The following is a 24,411-nucleotide window of genomic DNA, read 5'->3' as shown; positions in this document are numbered from 1 at the left end:
CTTAGTATAAACATGTAGGAAGTTCTCATATCCAAGCCAAACAAAAAGGGGTTTATTTGAATTTTAAACTCTTTTATCATACATTCATGATTTTTGCTAGACTTTTCTATTTTATAGAGTGTTATCATCATATCCTAGTCCAGAAATATGTCAGTCCTGAGAATCACAACTGTTCTTCTAAACACAGCCTTAAGGATATGAAAGGTCTATTGTTTGCATTTCTGTAAGTTGTTTAGGGGTGTTTTATGAAGTCTTTGGGTGAGGTCTGACATGTTGAGTTTAATAAAAGCAGCACTGCGCTAGCCCTCAGTAGCATTTTTCATCTTTTTCTTTTTATGCTTCATTACAATTTCCAAAGCAAAGACATAGTGAATAATCCTATGGAATGTTAATAATCTGTTTTAATCAAGAGAAGCAACTTATATTCTAAGTATCGTTTAAATATAAGGAATTAGCCAGTTGGTCCTGGAATTGCTCCTTTCTGAAAAGGATCTTTTTTCCCCCAAATGTTCTCTCAATTATGATTTCATTTCAGCTACAGCAGGCTGCATTTTTAACCTAATTTCTGAAACCATATATTAAATTTTTTTCAAATCTTACCTGTTGCGCATCTTCCCATTTCTCTTTGTTTTCTTCATCTAAGAGATTACTTATGATTTGAAAGAAGTTCTGAAAAATCAATTAAATAAAAGACTAAGTAAAATAATTTAAAAAATATGAACTATCACATCCTAATATGACATTAAGAAAGCTTTCTTTTCTCCACTACAGATGCAGTTCTGCAGCCTATTTTCTGTCAGTGGAAGACATGACATAGCAAAATAATACATTAGACTGATAAGAGGGCACATATTTTATGGTAAATTTTTAATTTTTGCGTATATAATCAGGTTCCGTAGTACCACTTCATATGAAACAAGAACCGTTTTAAACTTGCTAAACTTCTAAGTGTATGGTGTTCTATTCGCAAATTGCTCTCACTCCAGAAACTAGACTACTATAGATTTTTCAAAAAACCAAAGTCCATTTAAGAAAGCACCAGTCTCGGGTCTTTAGCTTCTATTCAAAATGAAAAAATGATCCTTAATAACCATACATAGGGCATTCAATGGCATTTCATTGCTCAATACTGTTTAAAATCAGATGCTTTTTACTTTTATATGTCACACTTGCCACTACCCTTTTGGAAATTTCAACATAAAAAGAATAAGCAGTTTCTGGTTTTTTGACCTTAAGCTGTTAATTTCTTTTTCTGATTCTCCTACTCATTTAAGTATAAAGAAAAAAATAAAGCAGGACAGTTAGATACAAATCATGCATTTAAAAAATCACTTTTCTCCAAATGTTTGTGTAGAAATTTCCTTTCTAAATTTGTCTGCTCTCTAGCAATCTGTATTCCAAACTTTTTCATCCTTAAAAGCTAAGAATTTGTGCAGTCTGTTCTCATCTCTGTATCACATTTTGTGCAGAATGTCAGTTTTGTCTACAGCCTGCCAATTTATCTGTTCCTTCATAAAAGATACATGTAGTTTCCAGTAACTTTATCTGAATAGTGCAATTAAGTTCCCCAAAATTTCTAAAAATCTTTAACTGGAATACCAACAATGTGACCCTGCTGGAACTCAGATTACTGGTCATTACCTCACCTGCACTTACTTTTTAACCATTTTGGGGTACAGGACTTAAATGAGGTTTAAATAAGAAGCAACTTTAACTCACTATTAATGAAAGTATAGAGAATTCAACTGCACAACGACTGAAACTAGAAAGGAAAAACTTCCAACATTTGTCTATTGTGGGTATGCTTGAAAAGACATTAATTTCAAAATTGGGATATCACAGACATTTTAGGTATTTCACAACTACATAAGTATAACATTTTAAGATGCAAAACTGAAGAAAACTTGTGAAAAAGATTTTACCAGTCTAACCTGATCCCAACACTAAGCACCTGACAAGCAAGAGGATCTATCTTTGCCTAATCATTAGGAAGTTAACTATGCCAACTAGAAAATTCACGTGGATAAAAATTTCTTTAACTTGATCAGATTTACTCTAGAGATGACTGACATTTTGCTGAACTTCAAAAAAATAATCCTGTTCATTAATGAGGATACAACTCTTCTCTCACTAAGATCACTGGCAAAATATCCATAAGCTTCAGTAACACAACAAACTTCATGAAAAGAAACAAAACAGCTCAGCAAGCTCCTATGAAAATTGTAAGCATCTGGACTAGATAGGAATTAATGATAGGACATAAAAGAAAAATATTTTCATGGTTTGATCTAATTTTCAGCAATACTAAAGAACTTCCAGTCAAGTTGAAAATAAGACTAGATATAGTTACATACTGCTTATATACCTGGAATAAATTTCATCCCCTTCAGACATTCCATAGCAAAATAAAGCACAATGCAAGGAGTTATATTTGGTATTTCTTGCAAAGGATTTACCAATTTAACCAGGTTGGCAAATCACAATTCTGTAAATCCAACTTCAGCTATGAAAAATGTACATCTTCACTGGTCCTCCAAGTGAGATAAACAATATTGGTGTCCCCAGGACAATTGGTCAAAGCATGCCAGTTTCACAGCACTGTAATCACAACTGTGGTGAAGACTTTTACTAGGTAGAAGTTGGCCTTATGAAGATTCTGCCTGAGGAAAAACACTTCGAAGCATGGTAGTTCTCAACTCTTCCAGTGCAATATTGTATGGATATTTTAACTATATAATAATGGATGGAAATTTTAACTATAATTCATCAGGGCATCAGTAGCAGTCTAGCTGAAGCAGGACAGAACTCAGTGTGGGATAATTTATCATACTAGAGAGCTGTTTTGAAGGTAGTTTTGCACTACATTGCAGACACTGATTTCCCTGCAGTCTAAGCCTTAATTGCAAAAGTATCCATGTTTGTGTAATGAGATCTATCTGAGAGTCACCTAGATTGCATGAAGAGCACTCAGGACTTTAAAATGTTTCTTGCAGATGATATATTACATGGGTTTGCTAATGATGTTATGTATTAGTTAAATTTCATATTTATTTTAGTTACAAAAAGCATTAAAATTACAAATAACTGACAGAAATATATATGGAAAAGTTTCTTAATAATGCTAGACTCAAGCAAAAAAAAAAAAAGATGAGCAATAATTTATCTAATATGTATTTTTGCACTTGCCAATAAAGTACAATTTAGGTATATGAACTTATAAATAATAAGAATATATTTCTTCTTGAGATTTTTTTTTCTCTGTTTCTAACCCTGGTTGGCGCCATATTTATGGTAGCACTGGAGGGTGACATGTCTGCACATTTTTCACATAAAACGATTTTTCAACGCAATACCAGTGCTTTGTGAATTAAACAGAGATGATCAAATGGATCTGCTTCAATAATGAACAGATGAGATGCACTTCAAAAACGTGACAGGGGAAGAAGAGTTAAAAAAATCTTTGTCCTACTTTGACTACTCTCTTGTTTATTGTATTAATCATGAAAGAAACAGCATTTTCCTTTAGTAAAATGATTGACAGGTGTGAAGGCTAAATTCTAGAAGCACTATGGATGGGATCTGAGGGTATTACTGTAGTAAACATCGGACCTTCCTGTAGAACCAAGATTCTTTCTTTCATAGCTGGGCTTACATATTACTGAACTGGTCACTACAGAAAATGTTGGGACAGTCAGAACCAAATTTTGAAGTCCTTTATTTTTGCCCAGCTCTTTTGATGAACATGCCAGTTACAGCTGGGAATGGACAGATACATTTTCCTAATTTAATTTCCTTCCTTTCAATTTTTTCTTCTGTAATACAATGGCTGCAGTCCTCTGTTCCAGTCCAAATTCTTTGACCCTCTCTGCAGGCATAAAGCTGTCATAAATCCTTTTATACAGCTAGAGAAGAATCCCTCCCTAGGAGGAATTAATGGATAGCCTTAAGTCACCTCCACTTTTGGACTTCAGCATAGTGAATGTGTGTAGGAGGGGGAAGGTGAAGTGAAAAAGGATTGGACAATCCTGGTAAACCCTGACTCACAGCAATGGTCCCTGTGGCTAATATAAAAGGTATTATATTGCTTTAACTTCTTTGGGTAAAAACCTTTCTTCCTGTTGTTTGCTGCATCAGGGGATTGTACAAGTTGCTTTGCCATTCTGTCCTGAAATGTAGTTACTTTCTTGCCATTCTGTCCTTAGAAGGAAATTCAAGTACTTTTAGACCAGTTCTGAATAGTATTCCAAAATATTGATTTTGTTGATTTAAAATCTGTATTTTCTTCTTAGTAGAATAATTTTCACATAAGTATAAAGTCTCATAGCCTCAGTGTACCTACAGAGGGTATTTTAAAGAATTCCCACATTAAATGTAAAAACCTTTCTTGCAGAAGAATTAAATGACTCATCTTGCAATAGTTTCTGCTACTGTACTGATATTTTCAATCACTGATCAAAGACACCTTCTTGTTTAACTGTGTCATAAATGGTTATTTTTGTTCCTGACATTGCATGTGCAAGTATACGCAGATATTGTTGAAAAAACAGTTAAAAGATGCAAAACTAAAACGAGTCATGTAATAACTTGACACTAAATATGCATACCTTAAAAACTTTATTTTGCTCTTGGTATTGTCTACCTAAACAAGCAGCATTTTCAGTGCAGTACGAGGCAGCAGCACCTTCATTTTGGATAATTAGCTGGAAAATTTCAAATTTGATCTCCCTTTTCTGATCATTTTGTTATGAAGTCTCTGAATCACAACTTTTGCACTATCCATGAATATTAATACTGGATATAAACCAGACACCGTAGGCATTTTTGAAGTACTATCTAGATGAATGGAATACTTAAGAAACAAATACATTCAGACATATATACTTTTTCTTTCTCAAGAACTCTCATAATTCAAGTGTTTTTGTATGGATCTCAAAAAATACTGTTGCCCATTATTTGTCATAACCTACTTTTCTGACATCACACAAAATGAGAAATTACGGCTTTTACTGATTTTAAACCCCACTTATGCTTTTCTGATAATTTCTTTAAAACCAAAATCCATCAACTAAGAAATTCTACTCTTTATCTAGTTAAAAAAATAGAATGTAATTAGAACACCACACTAAGCTTATACATAAAGAAGTATTTTCATGCAATTTTAATTTTTACCTTTTCGTCACTTACTTTGATGATGAGCTAGAAGTATGAAAGTATGCCTTAATGAAAATAAAAAATAAATACAATACTCCAGTGTATGGTAGACTATAACATATGTTTACATATTGAAAAATTCATGTTTCTCAGAAATTGGCAGTAAATTTTAAACATTTGTTACTGAGCTAGGATTTCACTTTATATCATCATTAGTCAGTAAAAGTAATGCTTAATATATCCCCTGGGCCAAACACATGCTTTATTCTAATTTCACTATGATGAATACTGTGTTTTTGGTTTTTTAAAATTTATTTTACCTTAGCTTGACAAGGGTTTTTTTTTGTTTGTTTGTTTGGCAGTTGTGGTTTCTTTGTTTTGTTTTGTTTTTGATTTTGTTTTTTTGGGGGGGGATTGGTATTTTCATTTTTTTCTGTCTTGGTATTTGAGTGTCTTTTTTAACTGGGATTAAAGAACTCTTTGTATTTAGGCATGCAAATACTGAAATAGTTATTTTTCTTTGGCTTGAGGAATCCTTCAAAATGTGGCTTACCAATTTTTATATTTTTAAATTTCTCTATTTCTAAATTATTAACTAAAATGATTAATTTTTTTTTTTTTAATAACATTGTCAAGTTCTGCCAGAATACTTATTAGAATTTTGGAAACAGCTCTACATTTCAGAATTAAGCAAAACTTTTGGCACTATCATCAGTGGGAAAATAATCAAATGTTTTCTAATGTAAACTGCAAATGACCTGATCTGCTAGGGCCATGAACAAAACCACTTGTATCAAGCAGTTTCTCAAGACTGGTTTTAACAAAGACATTGTAGTGCCTGTGAACCACGAAGAAGTCACACTGGGCTATCAGACTGTTGAATGCATGAAGAATTTTCGTGAATAACATCCTACTTTATAGTAAAACCATTACCAACTAGATACTGACTCCCATTCAATAAAAACAAGAAGGATTGTTCAGCAAATATATTTTTTGAAAAGCATTGTTTCAAAAAAAATATTTTCAACTGGCTACAGGACAACATAAGAAATTATGGTTTTACTGTAGAAGTTAATTGTTTTTGTGCATAGAAAAACTAGAAAACTGAAAATATAATAGCAAGTCTTGAAAACTAGACTGAAAGATGAGTGAAAAAATGTCTTTTCCAGATATCTCCCTTCATCTGCCAAGTGTGTTTACAATTTATGCTTACCTTTACACAAATACGAATACATGACCTGCATTAATAACTTAATTAGTAATTTATAAATTACCATTAAGCTTTTTAGTAAATATTATACACATCTGCCTTCTTAGTATTCTTTTTCCATAATCTACCATCTTTGAGAAGTGTCTAAAATTTTCAGATATCAGATAAAACCAGTATCTTTATCTAGAAGTCCTGAGTCACATTTATTTTCACCAATACTATGCAATGAGTTGTGCAACCCAATATGTAGAAATAATTATAGTGGTTTTAGCTCTGACAGCATTTTATTTGTCCTCTTGAACAAGAAGAGTTAATCTAACATATGAAATAAAAATTTATATCAAATGTAGTATCCATCACTCCTATGCACTTTTAATGAGCTTTATTTATCTGAAATGAAGAAGCAATGCCAGAATTACACAACATTGTGGATGGAATTTGAACTGAAATGAACTAGTTTCTAACTGAAATGAATTGGAAGAACACTAGTGAAATGCTTAGTGCCAAAAAATACCAACACCTCCTATCAATCAGATCAAACTTTGAAAAACAAAGATACTGAAATATTATGAAGAAAGTATTTTACATATTTCACCTGCTGCATTAGTTTGGATATTTGCCTTATTAAATGTAGCTCAATCTTCTTCCTATTTTACACCTGGATCTTCATTTTGTGAGGAATGGTTATGTCTATCATGCGGAAGACTTTAATTTCCTCAGGGGGAAAAACAGTCGCCATGCAGTACACTGCAATATACAGACATAAACTCCATCAACTGAAATATTACCTTTACAATGTTTCTCTTACCTGCACACCATCAGATGCAGGGATATAACTTGCTCTTTTAAATGTGTCTGTAACATTTCTGAGAATTTCCACGGAAATCAGAAGGTCCCCAGCATAAAAATTTTTCCTCTGCGTTAAATCCAATAATGTCTTGGTTACTTGGGACATGCCATCACCAGCCAACATCCTCTGACCCTTGGCAAGATGTTCTTTAATCTGCACCGAAAGAAAAAAAAAAAACATTATCAGAAAATAATTCTCTTTACTGAGAAAAACGTATGATAAATTCTAAACACGGCTAAAATATTAAATGTTAAAACTAGTAAAAAAAAAAAAAAAAAAAAACAAAAAAAATACCTGTTAAAGAAAGGGCAAAATAGTAGTCTATGGTTATAGAAGTATTTTTTTTTTTTTTAATCAGAGAATCATAGATTTTATGCTGAAAGCTTCTGAACTTCTTGTGTTTCACACATTTTCTTCTTGGAACTCCATGGCCTGGACTGCAGCTTTAATTTGTTGTCATGATGCAGCAAGGAACTGCCCTTCCTCAGAGTAACATCTGTACAACCACAGCTGCCCAGCATTTAACTAAGGCAGCTGAAAGGAATAAATGCTCAAGCAGTACTTGTTATAATCTAATTTACTGTAGGAGAGTAGACCTTTCACCTCTGCCAGCCCAGCTTGGCTAGTCAATGCAAAACAGGTGGTTTAGTTGGAAGCTGATTATGGTGCTGTCTTCTGTAGCACTAGCACAAAGGTGTTAACTTGGAACAATCCTATTTGCGTTATCCAAGAAATGCAAATTAAATTATGAACAGCTCCTGTGTATCTGTCAAAAAAACATACTTGAGCAGTAGCTCTCCTAGCAGATGTGTTCAGGGTTAGTGATCCAAAACAAACATGCTAGAAGTACCCTCCTGAATAAGAACCTGAAATTGTGGATCTCTAAAGGTCTCAAAGCTGACTCAGCATAGAGTATCACAAAGATAGGATAAGGCCAGACAAGGCTAAAAGAAAGAGCACATGTGTTAAACAACCTATTTTTAAATATATATAATAATTTATGCATAAAAACACAAGTTCTTCTGAATTGAAAACTAAAATATCATAGACTCATAAAATATCTTGAGTTTGAAGGTTTTTAGATAGAAGAGAATTACCCAGACAGACCTCACCCTAAGAAGGAGGGCTGAAAATACTATGCAACTGGCAACAAAAATGTTGTCAGTCTTTAAAAATGTATTTTCAATTGCTTTTTCTCTTGCCTCGTAACTGGCATATAGAGGGAAAAAATACTAATGTAGCACAGTTTGAAAATCTCTTCCAACCTTGATGATTCTGCGATAACAGGAAGAGTGTAAAGATACTTTTTAGCATTTCCAGATCTCCCCAGAAACTTTGTGTCAATATGCAGGCCTTCATTATACAAAATAATATATAAGGATACACTATATAATATAAAGTGTTTTAAAGGGTTCAAAATAACTCCCATGAAAGCAATTTCAAAAATGCAATCACCCTCTGACATACTAATTCTAAGCAGCACGGGGTTTTCTTGTTGTTGGTTCATATTTTGGTTACATTCTCAACCAGTTGTCAGATAAACTAGACATATATAATACAGCTGGGGCTGGGCAAAGTGGCTGTTTCAGGCTTTCTCCATGGCCTTAAATTGTCTTTAAGAGCAGTTGGGGATTGATATGGGCCTCAAGTGCATTGACAAAACCTGAAAAATACTTAAGACTTGGGAGAATACCTGCCTCATGCATCACAAACAGGAGTTCTATACCATCAGTACGAGGTACAAGCATAAATAGTATTATTAATATTTAGAAAAAAAAATCAGGGAGACCATTAATTGGTTTATTTGTTTGGTTGCATTCTTTTAACAAATATTTCAGGAGAAATACCTCCCTTAGTCTTCAGAATACTGCAATACATAATCAGGCAAGAAGCTTGCTTGCAGAAATAATTTAATGATGTTTCTATTCCTTGTAGAAGGAGATTTTGGATACAATTGTGTAGGAGAATAATAGTGAAGAAAAAGGTGTGAGAATGGAAGGAAATTAATTTCAGTAAATTCAGGAATCTGATATTGTACACATAACATTATGAACTACTTTCTTGGGAACACATAAAAGCAAACACACGTTTGATTTGTACATTTTTGCTGAGAAATTTTCCTGTGAAATGTTGCCATTTGTCTCATCTGCTCACACATTGTGTCTCAGTAGCAAGTGAAAAGAGCATCAGCCAGCACAGTAACACGAAAGAGCAGAACTTTTGCTGTACCCCATCCACCTGCTCCTTACACCAGAACATATTTCCAGATTTTGAGGATTTACAATACTGAGCATACCTTTAGTCAAGCCCAAAAGACATACAACATAAAAGACGATATAGCAGACCATACAGGTGAACTCCCAAATCTAACATGTGCCTCAGAATGTACTGTGGGAAAGGCATCACACAACTTGAAGACAGGATTTAAGAGAGAAAAAAAGATGCTCTTTTAATATTAGTAATAACAGCAATTGATCAGTTCTCATAAAAACACTTCTGTACTGTTACACTGTATCAGTACCAGTGTTTACTGGTAGGGAAGGCTGTTGAACTATTCCGTAAGTTATTTTGTAGTGCATTATTTTGCTTTCTTTTGCTTCATCTGTATGTTTACCTCCCATTTGTTTTTTCATGCTCCTGCAAAACTTTAAATTCACATTTTAAAGATGGCAGGGGCCAAGCTGTTGATGGTTTTGGGACATACAAAGCCCACAGAAGTCTTGGCCTCAGCTGCTTTTGGAATGCAAATAATAAATTGAAATGGTCTTACTTATGACTGTTTATATATACTTTCAGACAAATAAAACTTTCATTTTTTTGCACATCTCTAACAGCAGAAGTGGGAACTGTCATGTGGCCTTCAGTGCTTTCAGAAAGACATTTTGGTTGCTCTTTGGACACAATAATAAAAAAGGTCTAGCAAGTGCCCACAATATCACAGGACCAAGTTATTACTGCTTCTAAAGTAGCCTCGGTTGTGATGCAGGTGGTTCAAAACATCTCAGAATTTACTGGCTCTTAATAACTACTGCCCAGTTTGGAACCCTTTTTTTTGTTAAATGACATACCCAGAAAGCTCAATTACCCAGCCCAAGGAATCTTTCTCCCTCATACACACCACTCATACACAGCTCCAAGAGCACCTTTCTTTTCATCCTCTCAAGCTCCAACATGGAAAGTCCTTTCCCCAGTCTTCAGCTACCTCTCCAGGCCTGCACTGCCTCAAGTTAGACTAGCAGCATATCCTTAGAAACAGCACAGCAAAACAGAGGGCTGCAATGTGTTTGGCTGAGAACAGTGGTGAATATTAGAGTTAATTAAGATTTTTTTTTTCTAAGACCAGCAAGCAATGTGCAGAGGAAAATTAACAGCCTCTTTATTATCTGTTTATTATATAATGCATTTTCTTGCTGTAAGACAGCTTACAACTACTAAACACAATTTTAGAATCACAGGCCATTCACTCAGTTGATGTAAACTGGCACAATACCACTAAAGCCACTGAAGATGTTCAGATTAGTATAAGTCAAAGGTAGTAAATTACTGCACAGCTATCACAATAATCTTTGTACATGAAAATACAGCATATTCTCACCAGTAGTCAGGATAATGTCTTTCTGACCATACTGCGGATTTTCTGTGCTATGGTCACTGTGATATTATGCACTGCCAAATAAAGCTATTTTGGTCACCACTCTAGGTCCTTGCAGTTCTCTGTGTGAAGGTCATTTTTTAGTGGTTTTACAGGCAGGCTCATTAAAAATAAAGTTTATGAGCCGAAAGATAGTGAAATGAAGCAGCTGTTAAACTGACACTTCAGTTGTCAGCCCAGCCCTGATCTGCCTGCACTGTATGGTTGCATACTTGAAAAATTACTGAAATGTTTAACTGGACTTTGACTTGGGGTCCAACTGCCTTTGTCCCCCGATTTATCAGAAAGTATGATATAATAAAAATGCCTCTTAACAAAGTCAGATCTCCTAAGCCGCCAGCATTTGGAGTGCAATTTATTTCTGCATAGTAATTACTGCAAACTTAACAGCTAGATGTGGTTTAAATGGACAGAAAACAATGAACCCTCAAGAAACTTATAAAAGACTGAAAAGAATTATTAATTTGAAGAGTAACTACACCATCAACCATTTCTGATTATTTTTTAAAATTATGTTGGATTCATGGCCAGGTATTACTGACAATGTCATTAATACATTTTATGATGGGGGAACTATAAAAAACCAAATTATTAAGCATTACATAAAAGTGAGCAAAGATCATCTGAAATAAAAATATATCCTGGAAATTCTCATAATCTGCAACCACTTTTCTTTTCAGCTTCAGAATCCAAGACTAATATATTGTAAAATATAGTGCTCTTTAAAAGTAGAAATTGTAAGTATATTCACACCCCACCTCTAATGTGATGTCACTGTGAGAAAGTTGTTTATATTTGACAAAATCTTCCTTACAGGCTGTTTTTTTCTGATAATCAAAAGACAGTCCTTTAACTGTTTTGGCACAGAACTTTATTTTCCCTCAATATAATTAAGTATTTACAATTTACTTGTCTATTTTCAGGCTGTTTCAGTGTTTGAGAATATAATTTCATCCATCTTTTAAAAGAAACAGAGTAAGGTCTAAAGATAGGGCTATGCATCTTCAGTTATGCATTCAAGTATTTATAAGCTAATGTCATGCAAGAGATAATTTCTATATATTCAGTATTTTATGAAGGAGGTGGCTCAAGTAATACAAAGTAATTTTCCACTTTGTCATCAGTGAAATTAGTTAGTAGTCTCAATTTCAATCATGATAACACACTATTAAATAAACATTTTGTGCAAAGAAGAAGGCAATCATATATTCCCTTTGTGTACAGAAGTAAAGGGAAAAAGTAATTTGTATACATTGTGTCAGGGAAGATAAAGGATATAAATTAAGGAGAACTTTACAACTTTAAAGGGAAGGATGTACAGTTTATCTGAACACACTACACAGACTTCCATATTGGAAGCCTTAATAACAGCCAAGAAAAATAAAAGCTGGAGTAACACAAGCATAGCTGATTCTGATAGGACACAGGTTTGGGCTGGAAGATCTCATGAATTTTCTTTCAGTTCTGTAATTCTGTAACACATCCCTGCAAAAGTTTGGAAACCCTGAATAAAGCCTCCTATAATTTAGCCCAACCAGAAAAGTCCAAGTTTAAGGACTGTCCTGAAATTGAACTTTATCCTTCCTGCATTTATACAATCATGGTGTTCAATCTTCTGAACCAAGCTTTTGCAGAAACTGCTTCAATCTGTGCCTCTGTGCACTCAGCTGAAACAACTACAACCCAGAGCTTTAAGGAACTTATTCAAGATGTATATAGATTAAAAAAAAATTAGGATTACTTCATTATATTGAAACAGTTGTTCCACTGTCATACACTTCCAAATACTTTTTAAGCAAAATGTTTCTTAAAACAGGGATTTGGCTTTAGAGGAAATAAGGTGGATTAATTACAAAGAATCTTATGCTGGTCTAGGCATCAATCTCAGGAAAACTGATTATCTGCACAGATGAAATTGCATGTGCTCTTCCATATGTGATCAGGTTTATAGAAGAATTTTTGAGAAAACATATCTAGTATGTGTCAAGGTCAAAAATGTTTTTAGAAGAATGTGAACAGCTTAGAGGAATGCTTCATTCTCAGTACTTTTTTCCTCTTCCCTCTTTCATAAGAAGACTCCTACTATGTTGTTCAAGAGATTTTTTATCACTTTAGCCCATTACATAATTCCTTTTTTAATGAAAATCGTCATTGTAATCATCATCAATATTGTCAATTCTAACCCTTGAGCTATAGACACTAAATAGGTAACATAGAGAAAGTAATGATACATTTTCAGTATTTTGATTTGTGCATGGATCCAACAAAACATTTTCATGGATACTGCTCCCAGTAGAATAACAAGTCTTGGGATTAGGGATGAATAATCATTGAACATATCACTTCCTTTTTTTTTCCCTATACTTATTTTTTTTTTGTTTGTTGACCAGGGCTTGTATTATTTTATTAAGTACTGCTCCTAAATGTTCAAATTATGTGTGATTAAATCCTGCTCACGTTGGCATGTTGTGTGAGAGATCTTGTTGTTGTTATTGTTGTTTCTGTTTTTAACCAGAGGGCATGTCTTCAAGATTTGTGTTATCTATGTATAATGCAACCTGACAAGAGCAAGAGTTGAGAGGAAAAAGAGAATGATGACTCTGAGAGGGTTGTTTTCATTTTATGACAGACATAACATTGCTTGGGGTAAAGTCTCCTGGTTTTCCATACTGACTGAATGGCTGAGGCTACAGGTCACAAAGGGATGCACAGCAATTTAGTTGTCTTTCATTTTTTATGCTACATGGTCATCCTTGTAAGTAAATGTCCCTAAATCATAAACCTCTGATAAAGGCTTCAATTGAAATGTATATTTGATTTTAACTAATACTTATTTTATTTTACTTCTAAACAGTAATTTCCATGGCACTAATTTTTATTTGCAGGACAAACCAGTAAGTTTTTTTCAAGGAAATTTGGGAGCCCTAATTTCTGCATGGGTGTGCTGCATAAAGTAATAGGCAAGAGAAAAATCCTTTGACCCTCATATACTTAATAAAACCATGGTGGGGGAATGCAGAAAATGAAGTAATGGACAAAAAAGCAAGGGAATGATTTTAAGTGTAAGATGCTGTGACCACTTCTTTGTCTCCTGCTGCCAAGCTAAACTATTTCAGTCATTTCACAGCTAGTGCAACATTCAGTTGAAGTGAAGGTTCCAGCAGTTCTGGTAGACTTCATGGGAAAATTAGATGAAATCTTTCTTTATTGAGCTCTTAAATGGCTTTCTATTGTTTTACCTCTGGCCATACCCTAGTGAAGTTCACCTGTGGCTGCAATATTTCTTGGTTGGTTGGGAATATCAATGTGATCAGGGAACACTCAGATGCTCAGTACTGCAGAAGACACAAACAGAAGCCACAAACAGAGGAGCACATTTCATTTAACACACATATTAATCTTTGGTAAATGTGTCTGTTCTAGACATGTAAAAATTATTATGGACCCTAGGGATTTTATTTGAATTTAATAAGTAGGGTTCTTTGGCTATTAAAAAAACCCCAGATATTCAAAAGCAGAAAGAAGAAAATGAACTCTCCAGGTTGAATTAAGCTGTGATGTGCTGGTGCAGAAAAACAGAGAAATGGTTTTCTCCTACTGTATAGGATCTCTAAGATCGAGGTGCATGTATATGTTGGCAAGATCATAGAATCATAAAATTATTTATTATTTAGAATTATTTAGATTCAATATCATTGAGTCCAGCTGCTATCTCAGCACTGCCAAATCCACCACTAAATCATGTCCCCAAGTGCCACATCTATATGTCTTTTAAATATCTCCAGGGTCTGGGGCTTTACAACCTTTTCCAGGAAGAACTTTTCCTAATAAATATCTAGTCTAAAGCTTCCCTGGTGTAACTTGAGGTCATTTCCTCTTATCCTGTCACTTGTTACCTGAGAGAAGAGAACTCCTTTCAGGTAGTTGTAGAGTGTCCTCAACATCAAATCAACAGTGATACCAAAATCATTCGCTTTTTTCCCCTGAAGTTTTAATCTACTTCTGAGTGTAGAATGGGAAAATATTAGTGAGGCAGGAGAAAACCGTTGCCTCTCACAATCTCTTGATCAGTTGCTTTCTGATGAGAGAAAAGTTTATCATCCTCCAGACAAGATAACGGAAGTGACAAAACAGAGCTGCAGATTCTGGCCTTACAAGGGAATCAAGGAAAAGAAAGCAGATCATTTACTGACACCTCTGCCTATCAAAAGCTGTGAAGGTGAAGAGGAATAGCTGGCATATATCAATATAAGTATAGACTGAGGAAGAAAAAAAATGTTGTTTTTGAGGCCCCTGCATTTAAATCGATAAAACTAAGCCTGGCTGCTTTGCTCTGCAGCTATATAAAAAGAAATGAAGCACTAAACTAGCAAAAAAAAGAAGAAGTAAATTTTTTAGTAGGAAGCCTTTCATTCCCCAGAGTACAGCAGTCATTTCAGTGAGGAGTACATGGACAGGCTGATACGCTGCCCTTGTAATATAATTTGGAAAAACAAAATCATCTCTAATGAGCTGCAGCTGAGCAAATCATTATTCACCTCAAAGCTCTTTTTATCGAATTATATTTTAGCCAAGCACTTGCAAAATTGTGAATAAAGCTGCTGTGGAAAAAGTTGAAACAAAATTGTAGTATGAGCAGAAGCAGCAGAAATGCATTTTTATGGCTATAATATTAGTTTGGTATGTAAAGATTCACCTGCATAAGTTCCCATGCTCCTTTCTAACTGCTAATATTTTGACATCAATGTGATAATTCATATGTAGATTTTTCCTTCCTAACTCTCAAGAGTTAAGAGATATTTTCGTTTTCCAACATTCTGATAAAAAGCAGCCCATTTTGCATGAATGCATGTGATATTAGGTGTTATACCACTAGAAGTGGCACTGTGTTGTGGGACCCGCAACATAAGAAGGGCATAGACCTGTTGGAGTGAGTCCAGAGAAGGGCTATGGAGATGAGCAGAGAGATGGAGCACCACTCCTATGAGGCATGGCTGAGAGAGTTGGGATTATTCAGATGAGAAGGATTTAGAAAGATCATATAGTAGTCTTCCAGTATCTTTTTACAAGAACATGTAGTGATAGGACAAGGGGGAATGGCTTCAAACTGAAAGAGAACAGGTTTAGATTAGATACTAGAATGAAATTCTTTATTGTGAATGTGGTGAGGCACTGAAACAAATTGCCTGGAGAAGTTGTGGATTCCCTATCCCTGGAGGTGTTCAAGGCTAGTTTGAGTGGGGCTTTGAGGGACTTGATTTTCAGGAATGTGCTTTGTCTATTGCAGGGGGAATGGAACTTGATGTTTTTTAAGATGGTTTCAATCCAAAACATTCTATGATTCTGTTAAATTACTGCCTCATTTTTATCACAGCAACTAAATACAGAATTTCATCATCCAGGTTAGAAACTGTACTACACAGGTTTACAAAATGGTCTGTATTAGTAAAGATTTTCTGATACTATTGGAGATGTCTTTCAGGAAAAAAGTTTGTTAGTAACAGTCTTCCTCGTTATTTATGAGTGTAGTTTAAATCTTTTCTAAACCGGAGCATCCAAAAGACATGTAGAGGAAAACTCAATTTAGGCAAAAGGGCTATTTCACTGTGTGATAAGACAATAATACATTACTAATACCTTTTTAAGCTGATCCCTTATCCCTTGTAAGATTATCTTTATTTTTTCTTTTTTTTTTTTTTTTTTGTAATTCAATAAATCCTATTGCTTAGTATGAATGCATAACAGAGTAGAAAATAGAAATAACCTATGTATTCAAGTATTTCCTCAATTTTCACAAAATCAATTTCTAAAGCTCAATGGTAAAATTTTATATATTAATGGTTTTCATTAAAAATGGTCAGAAAAGCTTCAATAGTCAATTCCTAAAAAGCTCATAAAATGTGAAGTCTCATTACTCTTCCACACCATGAGTATTTTATACGCATCTTAATTTTTTCATTAGGCCCCATTCAAGTATTTTCTTTACTGGTTGATAGATTTTGGACAGTTAGGGATGAGGTGAGTTGTTTCTTGGATCAGTTTGTTTATTTTGGTTTTGTTTTGTTTATTTTGCTGTATTTTTTTCTAATTTATGTGGCTATTATCCATAGAATGTATTATGAATAGATGAAGAATTCTTTATCTGTGCTTCTAGGAAGCATGATAATGTAGGATATTCCTGATTCTGAGGTCTTGCTTCTTAGTCTTATTGCTTGTAACATACCAAATTTGATAGGTTTTAAGAGCACATGAAAGCAAAATGTTTTATTTGAGGTGTTTCAGTCTTTTTTCTTTTTTCTTGGAAACCATCTGAAGAAGGCCTATGGGATCCTAATCACTGATTCTATTCTTGGTCCTTCTGTCACTCGGTCACAGTACAAATAAATTCTAATCCTCAGTAAGATTTTACCCTATTTATCCAAATAAAAGTAAAAAAAAACCTCAAGCCACACCTAGACACTAGTCCAAACTAGCCAAGTACTGAGTAAAGTAGACAATTCTATGTAAAATAATTAGGCACATCATTTTCTGCTTCCAGATCAAAAGAAGATAATGGGCAATGAGGAACATACTTCATAATATTATACAGACTAAGTTTGGGTCATTAGATCATCATCTAATCTGCCTTTCTACATATAACAGTCCATTAAGCTAGCAACAGATATCCTTTAAAGAAATTAAAATATGTTAGTTAGAGCAAAGCAGTTCAGTTTTCAGAGAATGAAACTATATGCCAAGGGCAGAAAGAGAGAACAGGATTCATCAAGGTCCATACCTTCTGCTATAGCAGTAATTGATTTGGTAAAACAGTCTGAAAACCCAAATTATGTCTATCCTACAGAAAGGAAAAAATATCTAAATTCTGAGAATTTAATATGAAATTAAAGAAAGGAAGGAAATGCCTCACTTTTAACAAAACTCTGATGACCACCACATGACTAAGAAGTTTCTAGAAGGAACAAAAGAAAGGATATCCTCTGACACTAAAGATTATTAAACTTATGACTTAATCTCCATCCAATAAAAAAGACACAGGGAAAATTTTCTTATTGTCTTTTCCTCTTTCTCAAGAATACATTTAACAAATTGCACATAATTGGGAAAAATATTCTTATCAGCTACAATGACTGGTAATAGATTTAAGACCATGCTTGACAAAGAACATTTTCTTAACGCAAAGCTGCAGATACTGCAAATACATTAGGACAATGCAAGAAAACCAGAACAAAATCTGGTATACGATCAGTTATGTTTCTTTTTTTGCTCATCAAGTTATTGCTTGATCCTCTAGGTTATGATTCCAGGAGGAAAAGTATACCTATTTATCACTCTGAATTTTCCACTTACAGTGCTTTAGGAAGAATAAACCTAATTAGGTTCTTTAAATATTATTATTAGAGCTAAACAAATAATTTCCTAAAGGTTTATTTCATGGATTTGGGCATTTTTTTCCCTTAATATGTTCAGTGAATAAATTTTCTTATTAGTCAACCAGCTGTATAAGCTGGTCAAACATTATTTGCTAAATTCATTAAATGATTGATTTGTACTAAATGTAGGATAAATTGTTCATGACTAATTGGGTCTGTTATTCAAAGAGATATAATTATCATCCCTAGCTTAAAAGGAACCTGTATTCCATAGTGCACAAGGTAAAATAAACTAACAGAAGTACAGGCTGTACATTTGTAGCACAGCTGACATGCCTAATTCTCTTAACTGTGTTTCCTCAAACTCCTATCGTGTAGGACATGGTGCCCTTGAAAGACATAAACTGAGTGTTGATCTCCACAGCTCAAACCATCACCCTCTACTATTTCATCATGTTCAAGTGCATAGTCTCTTTAGAGGCCCTGTGGTTGTTATATTTTTACTATGCTAGGGATTTTCCGAGTTGTCCCATGGAGATGTAGGAACATTAAGAAGGAAGAGTGGCTAGGCACTGATTCAGAAGACTTGAGATAAATTTCCTGCTTAAGTGGTCTCAGTTCTCCATCAACAAAAAATGGAGATTTAGTACAGACTCATCTCAAAAATATATTGGGGAGATATAATAATTTAAGACTGGGAATTATTCTGAAACTGTTTCAATAGAATATTAAGCATAATACTGATATATGTATCAAAAAGCAGTCCATGAGTCCAGACAATGTAACTCAACTCCATCTTCCTCTGAGGGGCCATAAGCTACATCTGAAGCTCCAGGGAATGCAGTAGAGGCAGTAAGTCTGCCTGGCACATTCTGTAATTGATTGGAAAAAGCCATGTTTTTCATGGTGCTGGGGGATTATGGGCAAAGTACATTATCTTTAGTATATTATGGGTGTATTTTTAGCTTTAACAATTCTCCATCTTTATAAATGGATTTTAAGACTAAAAAGAAAAAAAGACTTAAAAGACTTTCAAATGGATTTTAGGATTAAAATATAGTGCCATTCTAGTATGATTTACAGAGCTACCATGTTGGTCTCAGTACAAGTCTTGAGTCATGCTGAAGAACACACAGCACTAGCTGTGTTTTGGCTTCTTTAATACTGCTTATTAAGGGTTGAAATTTGTCCCATGTCAATTCCAAGTGAGTAATAGGGAAAACTATAAAAATACAAGAAGCTTTCTGCAGGAGGCAGTGAATTTACAGTAGTTACATACAGTAAGGAAACAGTCTTCAGGGGTCAATCACCTGTGGTTGTGTGGAAAAATTCTACACTATATATAGCAAAGAAGTGTGCTTTCCTCACATTAAACTCTCTATCCCTCCTCCTTCCCAGAAAATCATGCTTTTAGTGCCTGCTGACAATGCCTCTCTGCTATGCTATCCTCTAAAGGATGGTAGGCGTTGCTTGGGAGAGTGCTCACTGGTATGGTCTGAAATGGTCAGTGAGCAAACTAACACATACACAGTTAAACAGTGCACATGACTACAAGGATGGCTTTTGAGCTTAAGTTTATTTACTAGTAAAAATGCAAGCTTCCAGTTCAGCACCTGTGTAGCCAGGTTAGCAGGGTCTATGGCCAAGGAAATCTCCTCTGCCTTCCATCATACTGAACACTTTGCTTCAGATAATATTTTCTTAGGTACAGTGTCATGTGAATTCTACTACATGACTTCTGGTCCTAGATGATACGTAGCTTGTTTGGAGGGCAAAAAGACAGGCACTTGTCTGTATTCTATGCTTTAATGTATTAAATATTGTGTTTATGTATAACAACTGCTTTATACAACTTCAGAAACTTCATTTTCGGAATACTGTGCCATCTAATTTTCTTTTATATGTTTCAGATAACAAATGAAAGAGATCCAGCTTAGATTTTATGGGACTATTAGAAAACTAAGTGATACCCCCTTTGATTCCTGGTCTGAGCTGGTAAAATAACTTTATTGGTAAGTTAAACACACTGAGACAACTCATAAATGCTTTCATAAGCACACATATTTATTATAGCAACACCGTCTGTCAGCAGCTTCCTTATAAAGCCCTATTTTCAGGGATTTATGGAACTGACATATGTATCGTGGGGGGACAAGCCTACATTTGCAGGGCGATGACCTTATAGGTCTTTACCTCTATTTTCTCTGATTCTTTAAATATGCTGTGTTGTTCACTTTGAGAAGCAGAAAGATGTAACACAGACCAATTTTCTTAGTGAACAGCTCCCAAGTATAAAAGAAGTCCACTTTTCTTCTTTAATTTGTATGCACATGAGCTAGACTTAAATTTTGTGCAGCAAAAAGATGCTTAGGTGCTTGTGTAATTTTAAAGAAGCATTGCCTATTTTTAAATGTTCTTCAGTAGAAAGAATATTTCACAGTGTAATTTACTCAGTTAATATTTTCCAAAAAGGAAATATAGAAAAAAAGATAAATCTGTTCTAGGTTAGAAATGTCTTGTTCAAGTCAGACTTGCAGTTCTTGAAAAATTACCAGTGCCTACCAAAGCCAGGTAAGTCAAAGCAATGAGTAACATGAAACAGTATTTTGAATAGTTGGAGTTGCAAACTAGCATAAACATAACAAATAAATTGTGGCAACAGAGTTAAATACCAAAATTATTAGATGCAAAAAAATTACAGCCAACTTAATGTGGTTTTGAGCATGAATACTAAAGGGACAGATGAACATGCAGGCAGCAGTGTGAAATAGAAGCCTCTGTGTAGTGGGGAAAATTCCTTTGACAACCTATTCTGTCCTATTTTAAAAATAATTCTTGCTTTGGCCTACCCTGAAACTGAATCCCAGGCCTCAAATAAATTTGGTCTAATGAAACAGAAATGCAGCTCAAAGGAACTACTCAAAATCTCCTCTAAATAGCAATCCAGATTTGAGGAATGGCGGTCAAGTTACTGCTTTTCAAGCCACCAAAGAATTTTAAACCTGTTACAGAAGTGTTGCACTTGAGAAGTTGAGAAGTTATGAAGCACAAAACTGTATTAGTGTGCCTCTGCTGAATGATAAACAGAGCAGTGGCCTTTGGAAAAGGATGCAGAGTAGTAAGAATGTCAGTAGGATATATCATGCAGGGAAAACCCATTGTCCATGAGAATCTTCAAAGGCTCATTTCCCACTACAGTATTAACCTGGCTGAATGCTTCAGCTAGGGACATAGAGGGTAACTAACATACCTAACATATACCATGGTAACATATTTATAAAGCAATATACATATTGTATTACATCTATCGATATAAACATGTTTAGGCAGTACATAATTGTATAATTCCTATGCTTTGTAAAGAAACTTTGTTAGGCTTTTTGAAAAAAAAACATATAGTATTTCTTCATCTAGTGTTACTTTACCTTTTCCAAGACACTGCGATAGATTTACCCTATAATAATTTCCTATTGTTACATTCGAAGGTGAAGTTCTAAATTTGATAGCAAAAAGAAATATTCTTGGCTTCCTAATCTGCAATTAAAGAATTCACAGTATTACAGAATTCTCAGCAAGTAGCTCTTCCAGTAAATCTCATTTATTCACATCTCATTTTCAAATAAACTATGGCTTCTCTCTGACCCCTGCAAAAATTTCACATAGTGAACATGAAAGAAGGGAATCTGATTTCATTTTTCCACTTCTACAGTAAGAAAAGACAAGGCTTATTTCACAAACACCAGCATTATACAAGATCAAAATAGTATCCATTAACATAAATTATTCTTTCTCAGATCTGTTTTCCTCTTGGTATTGCTTAACAGAAACCTCAGAGTAAATAAGTAAGTTTCCTTTTACGCCAGTGATTAGTAATGAATAAACAGAGCAAGTACTAAAGCTGACTTTGCACCTACTGAATGCTGCAAGTGTCTGTACTCGTTTGATATGCATCTAGCAAAGCTTGGATGTTCCCAAAAGGCCACTCCATGAACACTGAGAGAGCAGCGTCTGCTAGTGGTGCCTGCAAGACACAAAGAAGACAGAAAATATTTATATAAGTGAGAGCAACTGGAAAGAATAAACCTTATTTAATCTATATTCTATGCTAGTTTAAAGGCACACACAGAAACAATTTCATGCAATGATCATTGGTATATAGAGAGTCGTATGAGATCCTGAAACACATTTCAATGTTTTCCTGATTGCTTTTTAGCAGTTTTCTGAAATAAAAAGATTTTTATGTCTTCCCTCATTTTCATCACTTTGCCTGATAGATCCAGTCAAATTGGTTTCTTGTCAGCTTTTTCTCTGTGGCTACAATGCCCCTATGTATGTTTATAGATATATATATATACAGATATATCTACATACACCCCAGACCCAGGCATATATGTAAGCTTCAAGAGACAGCATATGTACCTGTGCGTACTTGCATGCATATGCTAAGTAAATCTGTCAGGTTTGTATAAATGCATTCACATACATGCATATTTATGTGAGTCTAGTAATAATTTATCTAAGACACAAAGCAAAGTATTTCTCCCCTTTTTATCATCATAAGATTTCAAAATAGTATTGTACCTGTGGCATTGAGAGGACATCGATTGAACGCCATGTCTCCAGCTGGGGTCCTTTTCCAAACCATTGACATTAAATAATCTTCAGGACATATTTCATAAGGTGCTGTCATTTATAAAGGAGAATTTAAACAGAAACATTAACATATTTTATATCAGAAAAATAAGTGTTCAATTTCATCCTACTTTTTCCTAGGATGTGTATGAAATTTTGCATATGTGACAGCTATTTCTTTCATAGAACCCATGACTTTATTCTCCCCAGCAAGCACTTTTTAGGTTGCAGTTAATGTTAATAGGCTTGAGTCTTCCCTTGTTGCTCTGTTTTGATCAATAACACTGAGAAACTATCAGAAGATGGTGAGACTTAAACTGTGATAGGTTATAATTTTAATCTTAAACTAAAGTTTGTAAAGATTTTTCTAAAATCGAATCTTTAGGTGAAAGACTCAGTTCTGAAAAGACAGTTGAAACATTAAATTTACTAAATGAGAGCTGTATATTCTGAAGGTTATTATAAAACCAGGTTATTTCTTTGAAATGTGTTTCAGTACAAGTTGGTAATTAAGACAGTCAATAATGTGGGACTGAGTGTCTATAAAGCAAAATAACCTTTTACTGGTTATTGCAATACCATTTAAAGGGAAAAATATTGTCACAATTTTGTAGTAACAGAACTGCATGGGGAAAAATAAACTTTAGCAAATGCTTCATGTTTTATTTTCACATGGTCACAAGTACAGATTCCTTCTGCTCTTCATATGTTAGTGTAGATTCCAGTTTATGATTTTTGAGTAAATTAGATTAGCACAGAAAACATCTGGCTGAAGTCATCTCACAACACACTGACATATTAGCTACTAAAATCTAATTCACCCCAAGTTCAGCAGAGAAAAATCAAGAATTGTTTATTATTATATGTATTTCCAGAAAAAAAAAGTAACCTTGCTGTATTACAGCAAAGTGGTTACAAAACAAGAAAAAAGAAAAGAGAAAGGAAATTCATTCTAGCAGATGGTGTGATAAGGCAGAAAGCAATTCAATGATTCACTCATGGTTGCACGGGAAATCTCTAGCAGAGGCAGGAACAGACTACAGATTTTTGCCCATCCCATTATCTAACCCATAAAATCGTCCATCTTCCCTGTTTTGTACTTCTGCTGATGGAAGTGTAAGCAAGGGAACCGAGTAAACTTTTGCACAAAGCTGTACCCTCTCTTTGTAGAGGACAAAGAATACCTAGCAGATGGCTCAGTAATACTAATATGAATCACAGTTGGGCAGAAGAATTGCTTGCTAAATTTGCCTCACCATCAGCATTCCTGAATCGTAAATCAAGACAGTTGGTGCTGCTAAAAAAGCAAGAGATCCATTAATGGCAAAGCCCAAAGAAAGTCAGTTATATTAATAATCTAGAATACTAGCCGTACTTCAGATATGCCCACAGAGTGAATGCATCAGGACAGTGTTACACTGGGAAAAAACAGATTTTGATAAACATAAGCCATCTGGTGACATAAGCAAAAGCAATTACCATTCCATTATGACCTTATAAACAAAAGAAATGTTCTGTTTTGAGGAGCGTAAATTAACATAATAAG

General features: G+C 34.4%; 1 protein-coding gene across 1 annotated transcript in view; it reads right to left on the bottom strand.

Annotated features, from left to right (window-relative positions):
* Positions 1-24,411, bottom strand: part of ADGRB3 (adhesion G protein-coupled receptor B3) — a 447,155-nt gene that overhangs the window by 222,705 nt on the left and 200,039 nt on the right. The window contains exons 7-10 of the mRNA XM_058835068.1: positions 22,815-22,916; positions 22,148-22,254; positions 7,170-7,364; positions 601-669 (exon numbers count right to left, since the gene is read on the bottom strand). Coding sequence (XP_058691051.1) covers positions 601-669; positions 7,170-7,364; positions 22,148-22,254; positions 22,815-22,916 — 473 coding nt within the window. The remainder of the gene's footprint in view (positions 1-600; positions 670-7,169; positions 7,365-22,147; positions 22,255-22,814; positions 22,917-24,411) is intronic.

Source organism: Poecile atricapillus, chromosome 3 (assembly GCF_030490865.1).
Source record: "Poecile atricapillus isolate bPoeAtr1 chromosome 3, bPoeAtr1.hap1, whole genome shotgun sequence".
Lineage (NCBI taxonomy): Eukaryota > Metazoa > Chordata > Aves > Passeriformes > Paridae > Poecile > Poecile atricapillus.
The sequence above is the reverse complement of the archived record's forward strand: the minus strand, read 5'-3'. Positions and strand labels throughout refer to the sequence as shown.